This window comes from Sinocyclocheilus rhinocerous, unplaced genomic scaffold, assembly GCF_001515625.1.
Source record: "Sinocyclocheilus rhinocerous isolate Xijiao unplaced genomic scaffold, SAMN03320098_v1.1 scaffold2589, whole genome shotgun sequence".
Taxonomy (NCBI): domain Eukaryota; kingdom Metazoa; phylum Chordata; class Actinopteri; order Cypriniformes; family Cyprinidae; genus Sinocyclocheilus; species Sinocyclocheilus rhinocerous.
Genome location: NW_015658508.1, coordinates 464,594 through 478,266, shown reverse-complemented (window position 1 = coordinate 478,266; position 13,673 = coordinate 464,594). Strand labels below are relative to the sequence as shown.

Sequence of the window (13,673 nt, the reverse complement as noted above, 5' to 3'; positions counted from 1 at the left end):
AGAAAACATTATTATAAGCTAACCGTTGTGAATCGGGCTAAAGTAAGGCGATAGTTTTGAACACTGGCTGGTTATGTACTTGCTCAAATATTGATTTTGGATCATTTTTAACCAAAAAAAGTTACGGACTGCAGCTTTAAGTAAAAATCTGTCTTTACAACTTTTATTAGTAATGGAGTAATATTTGACCAGCAGTATCTGTACTTTCACTTAAGTAATGGAGTTGTGTACTTTGTCTGCCTCTGCTTATTACATGCTACAAATGTATATTTAAAAAAATAAATAAATATAGACCTTTACGAATTACTGTTTACGACCACTTTATCGGATTCTTTAAAACAACCAAATATTTAATTCAGAAATGCCTTTAGAAAATAATAATAATAAAAAAATAATAATAATCGCACCATTAGAATTAAACAGTTCAATATAATATGTAATATAGGTCTACTTAAACATTCAAAAACTCCCTCCCCAGGCTATGACCATTTATGGAAACTAGGCAGCAAAAATGGGCCAATCAGAAACCACCGCACTATTGACATCACAACCATAAGCTCATTTACATACAAAAGCGGTTGGGGCGATTTTTTTAGGCTTTTAATGTTTTTGAAAGGCTCTTCTGATCACTTAGGCTGCATTTAGTTGATCAAAAATACATTAAACAGAAATATTGTGAAATATGCTTACAATTTAAAATAACTTTTCTATTTGAATACATGTTAAAATGTGATTTATTGCTGTGATCAAAGCTGAAATTACAGCATCATTACTCCAGTCTTCAGTGTCACATGATCCTTCAGAAATCATTCTAATATGCTGATTTGCTGCTCAAGAAACATGTATTACTATCGATATTTTTGTGGAAACTGTTATTTTTTTTCAGGATTCTTTGATGAATAGAAAATTCAAAAGAACAGCATTTATTTGAAATAGAAATCTTTTGTAACATTACACATTTTTACTATCACTTTTGATCAATTAAATGCATAGCCTATTTGCTTAATAAAAGTATTGATTTCTTAAAAAAAAAATCTGACCCAAAAGAGCCTATTTAATTCTATTAGTCAGTTAATGCAAGGTCAGAAAAACTAAATTATGACTGGATTTGGTGCAAGATTTCAACTTCATAAAATGGAATAATAAAATGCTACATGATGTGACCTCTTTAGGAATCATATCACATGTCACATGTGTTTGTGTGCAGGTGGTGAGGTCTCTAAAGCAAAGTTTACGCAGTATTTCAGAGGTAGTTTGTCTGGACTGATGATACGACCAGGAAAGATCGAAAACAAGAAGATCATCTCCTGCCTACAGGCCTGCAAAGAAGGATTGGACATCACCTCACTGGAGAGCCTCGGACAGAGGATAAAGGTTACACACATTCACGGCTAACTTTAGAAAACACTGTACAAACTCTTAATTACAAATCTGAATGAATGAGCTATCCTTGAAGCCAACATGCAATGCTCAACTATAGCTCAACTAGTTCAAGTTCACAGATTTGATTGCACATTCTGGTAAATTTTATACTGTAAGTCACATTGCATTCGTTCTGAAAAGGAGTTTGCCGTGAATAAAACCATTGAAAAGAGATGAAACTGACTATTTTGTTTAAAAAGAATGAGGAAAAGGTGAAGAAAAGCCAGGAGACGAGACTTGAGGAGAGATATTTCTGTACGCACATTTTCCATTTTCTGCTTTGCTTTCCTCTGTTCTGTTCTATTGTATTCGAGAAGCTCTAAGGAAGATTTGAGGATCAAATGAAAGCAGGTTTTACAGACAGAGAGTCAGAGTGTTAGTGAGAGACAGAAGGTGGTCTGATCGCTCATAAGCTCAAAGCAGGATTGTGCTTCATTCAGAACCAAACTCATAATGCCTTTTAAATAACAGTTCCGTTCTTGCTGTGATGCAACATGCAGAATTTGAATTTAAATTAGAATTAAGAAAATTAATTCATATAGCTGCTGTAAGTGTAGTTTATCATAAAAATTTCAGCATAAATTACCTAAAAACACCTGTTAACATACACAAAACAGTATATTAATATTTAATTTCTGAAATGCCACAGGTATCTGAACAATAATAAAATAATTCAAAACACAGCAATTTGCAAATTCATTTGACCAATTCATTGACAAAAACTGACTCTAAAGAATAATAGCATATTTACACTACACAACAACAATCACTGAAATATTTTAGAGCAAAACTACACTTTAAAAGGCGGTTGTGGTAGCCAGAATTCTGCAAAAATACAGTAAAAATGTATACACATTTGAAGAGCAACCTTATTTAAATTTAATACATTTAATAATAATTGACTGATAAACAATAAGTTATATACATTTAATAATAAATAATAAAAGATAATAAATGGTTTCAGTCATTTACAGTTAAAATTACAATAATGTTTTACAGTATATAGCAAAACATGACTACACTATAAAAAATATTTTTCGAAGTTGCTTTCTGCTTAGAATTTTCATTTAATTCAATGTTACTTGCACGTTTTTTGTCATTCTGAAATTTTCTATCACTTTCTAGGTGAAATTTGTTTCTACACCAATATTTTTCAGTGTAGAAATAAAATTCAAAATTGAAAAATATGCATTATTAACCTTATTTTTTAAGTAATTGTTACAATTCCTGTGTTGAATTTCCTCTTCCTGTCATTCATATTCAAATTTCAATTCAGATTCACAGACATTTCTTCATTTCTGAATTTTGCACATCTCGGCCTCAAACGCTCACTCTCATAGACACTTTGATAGTATAATATCTCATGGTTTTCTGTCTCAGTTTCATCTGAATCCCGCTCAGTCTCTGGTGGTGATGGAGGGAGAGGATCTGGAGCAGATGAACGCCGCACTGAGAAAAGTTTCTTACATCAACTCTCTGCAGTTTCCCACCAAGGGAGCGCGTCACCTCCGGATCTCAACAGCAGTGCAGTAAGATTATAAATATTCATGAGATCCCATTTCTGAACTACTATACTAGAATTTTAGCTCTGGAATATGGCAATACGAATGATCAAACCATTTATATCTGGTTGCACAGTTCTGATATGCATCCCAGAATTTTTAACTGTGCTTTGACTCTGGCTGGAAAAGTTATTAAAACTGTATCCTACAGCATGTAAAAAAATATTGAAGTATGGTTTACAAGAAAATACAATTTTAGTCTTTCTAGTTTAAAATTTGACATTTAAGTCAATGTGTTACTTGGCATTTCTTACATTTAAAGGTGCTGTATGTAATTTTTGACTGTACTAAAGCATAAAAATACCATATTTTTATGCTTTAGTACAGTCAAAAAATTACATACAGCACCTTTAAATGTAAGAAATGCCAAAAACATGTTAGGAAACATGTTAAGTTTACATACTTGTTTCTTCGAAAAACAATGCTAAATGTATTCTACTTTGAAATGAGTGTTCCGTGTCGGAATGTCTGTTTTTCATTTGGTCTGTGTGATTCCACCCACTGCCAATTTACCCAATAGTATTTTGACACCCCAGGTTGCCAGTTGGTGGAAAACACAGCGTATTGCAGCCATGGAAGCCAGCAAATGAAATGGATCAGATATCGCAGATTCTACCTGACCTAAAAAGCCTCAGCATCCATGTAAAGAGCTCTATGACCAGGGGAATATTAAAACACGGACAAAATCAACTCATCAACTTACAGTGTGAAGCTCGTCGCCTTCCAGTGTCCTCAATCTGGCAACCTTTTTCCACTATAAAGAACATTGGAAAGGTTCCATTGATATTAAAAGTTCTTCATGGAACCATATGCCAACAAGAACCTTTATTGAGTGTATTTGTAACTAGATTTGTATATTTTCTGCTAGCTAGCTGCTGGCTATTTCAAATCCCTAATCATACTATAAGCAATCCTAACCCTTCTTGTAACCTTTACTCTTATTCTGTTCTTATCTAATTCATATTCCACGCTTAGCGAGGTTTCATTTTTATGTACAGACCGGGAAATGGAAAGAGAATAACAGAGAGATTTGAATTTTTTTTGGAACAGAAACGCACCCACTGGCGCCCCATGATTATTCAAAGCAGATCATGAATATGCATAAGCCCCTAGAGGATTATGACCCACCCCTCTAAGGCTTCAGCACAGCCAGTGGGCGGAGTTCCTTCAGCAAGAGCAACAGGGAATTAGCATGAAAATAACACACTAAAACACACATAATCAAGAGCAATTAAGTATTATATTACGGTAAGACATGTAATTGAACTCTAGCTTCTCTCATTCTTAAAACTTCCTAATCACAGATTATATTAAGCACAAATGTGTTGTGTTTTGCATAATTATCTAAATCTAAATATTGAGATTTACTCACTTACTAATATCATTCATTTATTGAACTTATTAAATGGTTTTTCAATAGGGGATTTCCTTTAAAATAAATAAATACATTTTAAAAATATCACAAAAAAATATTATTGCAAAACAGTACAATAAACTCCAATATTTAAATAAAAAAAGGATTTATTTTGAGACTTAACAGTACTATTAAATTCATATTTTTGTGAAAGTTTAATTTTAGGTGAATAATATATTAGCAAAAAAAGGCATATAAATGTAAAACTAGGAGAAAATCATCATGCGAAATTAAATATTCAATACTGAACAATAAAGTTTACACTTGGCTCCTTCAATGCCATGTTGGAATATGTTCACGTGTTTAAACAGATGTGAGGCAAACGTCCAGGTTTAGTGAATGGCAGAATGCCTCATCCTTCACTATCCACTGCCATTCGAACGCATGAATTTCATCATGGAAAATCCAAGCATATGTTCAACACACGTCACCCTGAGAAACAATTAACATCCAAACATAGGGCTAAAGATGTCAAATAGCATGCATCGTTTGGTCATCAGTCAATCGTCACAGATTGTAAAAGAATAAGTAAAATCATATTTTAGTTTAAACCAACTGTATCTTGTAGCAAACAGCAGTTTTCACAACGAAACATGAATTAATCTCTTCAAGCCTCACCGTATCTAAACCTTCAGTCACAGATGGTTTCCTCCATTCATTTCCTGTCTGTTGATGAATGTGAGTTTTTGTTTGCGTCAAGATTAACAACATCTTTAATTAGAGAAGGCGGATCTGTGTTCATTTGTGGATAATGGACTTCCTACTTCCTGTCGTTCAGAGCTGCTTCACGGTGGTGAAATCACTCGAGTTCTAAATTAATTCTAGTAAACACCATTTGTGTTTTGCTTTTAAGCTTATTAAGTCCAATTACTGTGAGATTCAAGAAAGCTGAAGTGTTATTAATTCACTGCAGGCATAGTTTTTCTCTTTGTGTGAAGTTATCAGCGCTGCAGTCTCCGTAATGAGTTGGGAACAGCTCCAAGTCATTTGTTTACACTCTGCACATCACTGTCAAACGCTTCTTATTATTTATATCCAAGTGGAGATGTCTTCACCTCTGAGGGAGTGTTTGCAGGACCCAAAATTAACTTCATGCCCAACCTGCCAATGACAAGTGAACTGAGACAATTTACCAGCTCTAAATATCAGGGTTATTATAGTTAAAGGCTGCGATCCGCCGTAAAGCAAGAAGAAGAAGAAGACGCATCATGCACTGGCTGAAGAAGAAGCCACAGGGTTTAATTTGGTTTTGTTTGTGTATGTTTTTTTGACTCTCAAAGCCGTGATTCCCATCCACTTCCATTATATGACTGACAGACTGCAACGGTTTGAGTTAAAAATCTTTGTTTGTGTTCTACTGAAGAAACAAAGTCACCTACATCTTGGATGCCCTCGGGGTAAGCAGATAAACATCACATTTTCATTTTTGGGTGAACTATCCCTTTAACTATAACAAAAGCAAAAACCATAGAACAATTTGTTACTTGAAATAAAATAAACTTTAACTTAAATAAAATATAAAATAAACGTTATGTATTTTGCCAATTAAGGCAATATTTCTCGTTTTCATTAAGTTTATCTTGATGTACTAAAATAACCAAACCTAAAAAAAAATTTTAACTATATATTTTAAAATAAATAAATAAAGATGACACACAACAAAATCGGTAAAACTTTAGGATTAAAATAAAAATAGAAAATATAAGAACAAAAAATAGAATAAAAATATTAATATTCAAAATATCAATAAAAACTATAATAGTATCTCAATGAGACTAAAATAACCCTGCTAAATATTTCTTATATGTGATGGAAAATGAACTTTTGCCAGTTTCAACTGAACTGATTAAAGATCATGTTCCATGAAGATATGTTGTAAATTTCCTACTGTTTTTAATTTTTGATTAGTAATATGCATTGCTAAGAACTTCATTTGGACAACTTTAAAGGCGATTTTCTCAGTATTTTGATTTTTTTTTGCACCCTCACATTCCAGATTTCAAATAGTTGTATCTCTCTATTTGTATCTCAAATATTGTCCTATCCTAACAAACCATACATCAATGGAAAGCTTATTTATTCATAAGCTTAAATATAAAAAGTTCCTAATAAAGCCACTGGCAATATGGCAATTGCATTTGGTGCTTACTTTTGGACCCTGGATGTGTGTGTTTGTGTGTGTCTATATCTAAAATAACACACACAAAAGAGAAAGAATGTGTTGCTGTGTTTGTGATCTCTGCAGGTGTTTCGGGGAGGATGTGTGTATTTCTGTCCCTGATATTGAGGCGGTTGTCATGGTAATGCAGCCTAGTGAACCACGCATCACAATCACTGGGGCGGAGCACCTGACCGTCCCCGCCTCTGACCTTGCCCTCGGCCTATCCCTGTTCAGAGATTTGCATATCATCAGCACAGTAACAAAAAGCGACGGACAGACAAACACAGGTAGAACCATTTCTAGAATCACCTTTCTTCTCTTAATGGGTAATTTGTTCAAAATGATTATTTACTCACCTTCATATCATTCTAACTTAAAAATTTAAGTTATATATTGTAGTGCTTTTTCAAACCTGTTTTGACCCACCATATTGAATATACAGGAATGAGATCTAAGAGGGAACATTTTCAGCAAATTTTCAGAAAATAGTGCACAAGTTGTGTTTTTACGAGTGCTTTATTATCATTTTTTGGAGCTTGACAGGATCTATTCTATACCAAAGAGTGGAAAGCATCCTGCTCCACTTTACCTTCTGTGTTGAACAAAAGAAAAGTCAGTCATTGAGTAAATAATCTAAATAAATAAGATCTTTTTGGGTGAACTATTTCTGCAACAAAAACACTACTAATGAAAACAACCCACAAAGGAAGTCCCCAAACGCAGCACAGAGCACATTATTCACTGACAGAGCGCAGGTGTCATGCTGTTTTGGTGGGAAACAACAGTAAATGCAAAAAAACATGTTAATAAATCATAAAAGACAGATGCTCACTGCACCCTCCACCCTCACAACACATGAGGATGCTTTTCTGAATCTGAAACGCCTCTCCCTCCATTATTCTGAGGGCTTATTTGTTTACTTTAAATGAGACAAATCATAGAAAACTACACTTTCCTTGCTCTTTCTAATTAAAGTTTCAGTCACTATGTAGATATTCATTAGCATTCAAAACTTTGGGCTCAATAGGATTTTTTTTTTAAAGAAATTAATACCTAAATTCAGCAAAGATGCAATAAATTGATCAAAAGTGTAAGTAAAGACATATAAAACTAAATATGAATATTTCTAATAAATGCCGTTGTATTGAATTTTCTATTCATCAAAGTATCCTGAAAAAAAATGTATCACAGTTTCCACAAAAATATGAAACAGCACAACTGTTTTCAACATTGATAATTATCAGAAATGTTTCTTGAGCAGCAAATCAGCATATTAGAATGATTTCTGAAGGATCGTGTGACACTGAAGACTGGAGTAATGATGCTGAAAATTCAGCTTTACATCACAGGAATAAATTACACTTCAAAATATATTTAGAGTTATTTTAAATTGTAATAATATTTTATAATTAATAACATTTAATAATAAGATTTATTATTGTTTTTACTGTATTTTTTATGCGTTCTTTCAAACACATAAAAAAAACATTTTAAAAATAATTAATTTAAAAAATCTTACTGACCCCAAACCTTTGAACAGTAGTATAAATTTATAAAAATTAAACTTCAACTAGTCCCACTGTATATGAACTCCTCTGGTACATGATCAGAATAGAGGTCATTTGCATATAAAAACCTAAGTCATATATTAAATATTATAAAAGTGTTGAATATGCGTAATTTAAAAGGAGACTTAAAAAAAGTTATTTGCCCCTCCAAAAAAAAGCATCATAAAAGTAGTCCAGACAGCTCATGGACTGTCATGAATATTACATTGCATATATTTCATGAATATTATATTTCTGAAAACTGTGGGAATTATAACAGAGAAAGAAAGATTTCTTTTTTATTATTATTATTCATTAAAATTTGTTTCGTCTTTGTATGTGTGCAGATCACAGGTCAGGTGCATTTAAGGAAATCACACATAATCTGGACTACTGTGACATCATGGTGTTGGGGGAGGAGTTAAGGGCGGGGCTAGAGAGTCTGGAACTGCACCACAGTGCCTTATTGGGCAAACACCTGGAATACGCCAACTCCAGCACTGGCATGTCCATATATGGTAAAAACAAACTCTGCAACTTACTTTAGTCTTTCCCAAACACAATTTCCTCACCTCTTTCATCTTCTACATCTGTTTTAGGTGTGGACTCCATCTCTCACTACACAGAGGTGATCGGACAGGTGCGTTATCAGAGCCGTCAGGCTGTCGATTCTGTCCGCACCTTCAGACTCACCTGTTCTGAGCTCAGCGGACGTTACACCAGCGATCAGTATACATTACAGGTGAGAACCAAACAAAGAAATGCATTAAGCCACGGCTCTGATCTATGTCCTAAAAATGCTCTCTATCACTCTTTCTCCAAGGTCAACATCCTTCACAGCGAGGAAGCTATTGAACATGTCAATCATGCGATTGCTCCGCCCAAATACATGCAAATTATTCATCCTACAGTCATAGAATCTAACAGCTACAGCATAGGTGAGTGAAAGTCAAAATAATTGTGTCGGACTTAATTAAGTGTGTCTGTGATTATGTTAATTTTGATATGACAAGGTAAACATTAGCTGAGGTGATACCAAATATGAAATACTCTCAGTTAAAAGATTGGGGTTGGCAAGAATTTTGGAAGAAGTCGCTTCTGCTAACCAAGGCTCCATTTATTTGATTAAAAATACAGTAAAAACAGTAATATTGTGAAATGTTATTACAATTAAAAATAACTGTTTTCTATTTTAATATATTGTAAGATTAAGAGTAAGATTAAGATCATTACTCCAGTTTTCAGTGTCACATGATCCATCAGAAATCATTCTAATATACTGATTTGATGCTCATGTATATTTCTGATTATTATCAGTGTTGGAAACAGTCGTGCTGCTTCATATGTTTGTGGAAACTGATACATTTTTTTGGATTCTTTGATGAACAGAAAGTTCAAAAGAAACCGCATTTATTTTACATTTAAATCTTTTGTAACATTCTAAATGGTTTACTGTCATTTTCAATCCATTTAATGCATCATTGCAGAATAAATTAATTTCTTTCAAAAAACAATCATACTAACCCCATTTTATAAAGGAAGAAGAATTAACAATGAACAATAATAAATCTATAAATTAAATGCTGTTAATAAAAAGTGTACTGTTTATTATTAGTTCATGATACCTAATGCATTAACTAAAGTTAACGTTAACGAAATGTCATTCAGACAATATTTTCAATATATCATTCCATTTAAGGTTGGGAAACAAAAAGTCTGATTCCTGAAAAATATATATTTTTAAAAGACTCAGACTTAAAACCAGGTTATGAATCACTTACTGAATCAGTTGGAACAGTTGTTGACTTACTCAGTTAACCACTAGTTATTACTTTCATGAACTCAAATGAACCAAGAACTGTAACTACTGAATGTTCTTAAAGATTCACACCGAATATAGCTGTCAAGTGAGTTTGATTCAGTGTGGCTTCCTTAAAAGTACCAAAAGAATCATACATGCAATCACTAAGGAATCAACTGACAAAAAAAACTATACAAAATATGGCAATTATTTACTACAGCATACTAAACAGATGGGACTGTCATCCTCACAGCTTCTTGTCAAATTATGACATCTATTCTAAAGTCTATAGCGTGTAAGATTTATTGTTTTTCTCCAGTCGTACCTGCCGTTGCTACTGCAGTCATTGTGCTGTGTATCGCCGCCCTGCTGGTGGTGCTGCTGAGTGTTTACCTCTTCAACCAACCACAAAACCAAGAGCACATTCACACGCACACGCTGCCAGAGAAACAAGCGGACTGTGACGGATCCTCTCTCTCCATCACTGTCAACCCTCTGGAGGTACGACAAACCGTCTACATGCTCAAGCAACACAAGACACCATAATGTAAAGAAGCTGCCAAAATGTTGACGCCTGTCAAACTGTCACAGCATGCACGAGTCTCTGTGAAAACGAAAACCTTTCTTTATAGCTGACAGGACAGTACAGCAGTTGCACAATCAGCTAGAGCTGAACATCTGATTTAAACACTGTCGTTTACAGGGGCGTAAATTTCGTCTAACAGTTGGGGGGGACAATAAACATAAAATTTCTCAAGAGCAATTTTTGAAGGGGACACAAATAATCCAGCTAAAATTGTACTTGTAAGGATATGTATGCACAGAGGAAAGCCTTACTACTATTAGAGTAGCAGGGAGACCGTGCCAAATTAGACAACTCCAAGCTGTTGTGGTCGCGCCGCGACAGCGCTCGTGTCCGTTGTGGACATTACTATCTGTCACAGTGTTGCCAAGTCCCCGGTTTTCCTGTGGAATTGGGCTACTTTATCACTGTTGCCACGGGTTGTTTTTCATGTCCGCGGGTTGAAGCGACCCCAATAACGTGTATTTTTGCCCCCGGAACACGATTTTTACCGGGGGACCCCCCTCGAAAAGCGGTTAGTTTGGGCTAGTTTTGAGTAGCAATTGGGTCTGGATTTGTTGTAAAAACCTGGCAACCCTTTTCGTCAAGCAGGTAATGTTATTATTGCTAACATAGCGGACTCATCGGAAAATACATTGGCATCATGTATTAAAGAGAAAATAATCACTTCATCCGATGTTTAAGTGAATAAAATAGCCTTGACAGCCTTGGAGTTCCACAACTATTGACTTTGTTCTCTCTCACTGGACTTGTGTGTGTGTAGGTGATGTAAAAGAGGAAAGCAGGCATTTGGACCAAAGCACTGTGAGGCAAGGGAGGGGGAGACTCAAATGTTTCTAAACATAAAACGCATTTTTGCCCCGTTTGTGTTGTTTTACTACTTACACAATTATTTAAAGTATAAAACATTGTTATTTACAATACACAGCGTGGTTTTTAATCATAATTTTAGGGGGGACAACCCTCAGATGGGGGGGTCCTGTCCCCGTCCCCCCTGGGATTTCCGCCTATGGTCGTTTATAAGAAATGAAAGCACCAAAATTATATGAGAGATCATTGGCCTAGTATTTTGCCATTAATTTGGACACCTTCCTCAATCAATATCTCTGTTGATCCTTGAGATTTGAATCAGATTTGAAGGTTAGTGCACAACAACATTCTAACCAGCCTATTCTTTCCCTCTCTGGTTTTATAGGTAGTTAATGGTTTAGAATTGGGTTTAGAACCAGGACTGTTATTGTTTAGAGGCATTGTTTTTTTAGTTAAAAAAAAAAAAAAAACTAGAATCACCACTATGGAGATAGAATTGTTGCTTAATTCCAAATAAATAGATTACGATCCACAAATAAATGTAAAGAGATTAACAGAAATTAAACACATTGACAAATAAATAGAATGAGATCCACAAATAAATCTTAAAGTTTTACAAACATGAATTAAATTCACAAATAAATAAAATGAGATTTGCAAATAAAAAAACATATTCACAAATATATATTTATGTCACAACCACAACTTTGCCTGGCATTTATTTGTGAATCGCGTCCTGTGCATTTGTGAATTGTGAAACATTTCTTGCGTCAAGGCGTGCTGCTGACAATCCACAAATACGTGGACTCCACCCACCGTCTACTCAAGCCAATCAGATAACAGCCACATTTCGCTAATCAATAGTAGCACGATCTCGCTATAGCCAATCACGTTTTGCTTTACAATCAGGGTGGTCTCATCCTGAGATAACTTCATTCATCTGCATTGGCTCAAATATGTAGGTATATAAAATGGGTACAGTAAAAGATGTTTAAAATTGGATTTCGTTAGACCATTAGACTGTGTATCATGCCAACCAAGCCATAGTATTATATTTTACGTGCCTTTGAAAATGCCAGAGAAACAGAGCTACAGGAAGCAGCGGTAGGATAAGATAAATTGAAGCACAAGATGTTCACTTATTAGGATCAGAGCTTCAGAACTTCTTGTGATGCCATATAAAGAGCTTATAAAAAATAACTTATAAAAGCTTCTGTATGTGGTTGTTTAAAATGTAATATAAATATAATAAATATAAATGTGTGTGTGTGTGTGTATATATATATATATATATATATATATATATATACAAAAATCTTGGTTACAATGAGGCATTTACGTTGGAAGTGATTAGTACCAATCCGTAAACGTTAAAATACACAGATTCAATAATATGGCCACAAAGCTTAAACGATTTGTGTGTTAAAGGGATAGTCCACCCATAAATAAAAATTTTGCCATCATTTACTCACCCTCAAATTGTTCCAAACCTGTATGCCTTCTTTCTCTGGAACACAAAAGAAGATGATTTGAAGAGCGAAAGTCAAAAATGAAACAACATTAGGGTGAGTAAATGATGACAGAATTTTCATTTTGGGATGAACTATGCCTTTAACAATTTTTTTAAGTGTGTAATGCTATATCCAATTGTCAACATTGTTGTGACAACAGAACTCCATAAACCCTAAAATAACTTGAGAAATGATGATTTAAACAGCTTGACATCTCGAATACTGCATGTTTTAATAGAATTTTAAATGTGTTTTTCTAAAATGAAAACCTTTAAATCCCCACTAAAATTGGCCCCACTAAGCGCCTCACTGTAGCCTTGATTTGTGCTTTTTAAAGAAAAGGAGGAATGAGATGTAATTGATTTTAATTGTTAATTTTCACATTCCTGTCACTTCAAAAACCTGTATGACTTACTTTCTTCCTGAATGTTCACAATTGCAGTGAATTTCCTTGTAAATAACTATAGATTATGAGTCCTCATCAGCACAAAATCCTGTGAAAAAATATGAAAACACTGTGACAAAGCAGAATTATAATCAACCAAATTAATATTGATTATTACAGATGAGCAAGATGTTCAATAGCCAAATTTGAAGCATGTTCACATTCCTCTTTTCCTTACAATGAAAGTGGATGGAGACCGGGGCTTTCAAGCTCAAAAAAAAGGTAGTCCATATCATTCACTATATTCACTTAAAGGGGTCATATGATGCTATTTTAAAGATCATTATTTTGTGTATTTGGTGTAACAGAATATGTTGACATGCTTTAATGTTCAAAAAACACCTTATTTTTCAAATACTGTACATTATTGTAGGTCCTCTATGCCCCGCCTCTCTCAAACGCTTCGTTTTCTACAAA

General features: G+C 34.2%; 1 protein-coding gene across 1 annotated transcript in view; it reads left to right on the top strand.

Moving 5' to 3' along the window:
* LOC107722263 (calsyntenin-2-like) overlaps nt 1–13,673 on the top strand; it is a gene marked incomplete at its 5' end in the record, with an annotated part of 22,834 nt that overhangs the window by 5,654 nt on the left and 3,507 nt on the right. Inside the window, 7 exons of the mRNA XM_016530541.1 lie at nt 1,208–1,374; nt 2,803–2,951; nt 6,644–6,846; nt 8,454–8,624; nt 8,706–8,848; nt 8,930–9,044; nt 10,227–10,408. Coding sequence (XP_016386027.1) covers nt 1,208–1,374; nt 2,803–2,951; nt 6,644–6,846; nt 8,454–8,624; nt 8,706–8,848; nt 8,930–9,044; nt 10,227–10,408 — 1,130 coding nt within the window. The remainder of the gene's footprint in view (nt 1–1,207; nt 1,375–2,802; nt 2,952–6,643; nt 6,847–8,453; nt 8,625–8,705; nt 8,849–8,929; nt 9,045–10,226; nt 10,409–13,673) is intronic.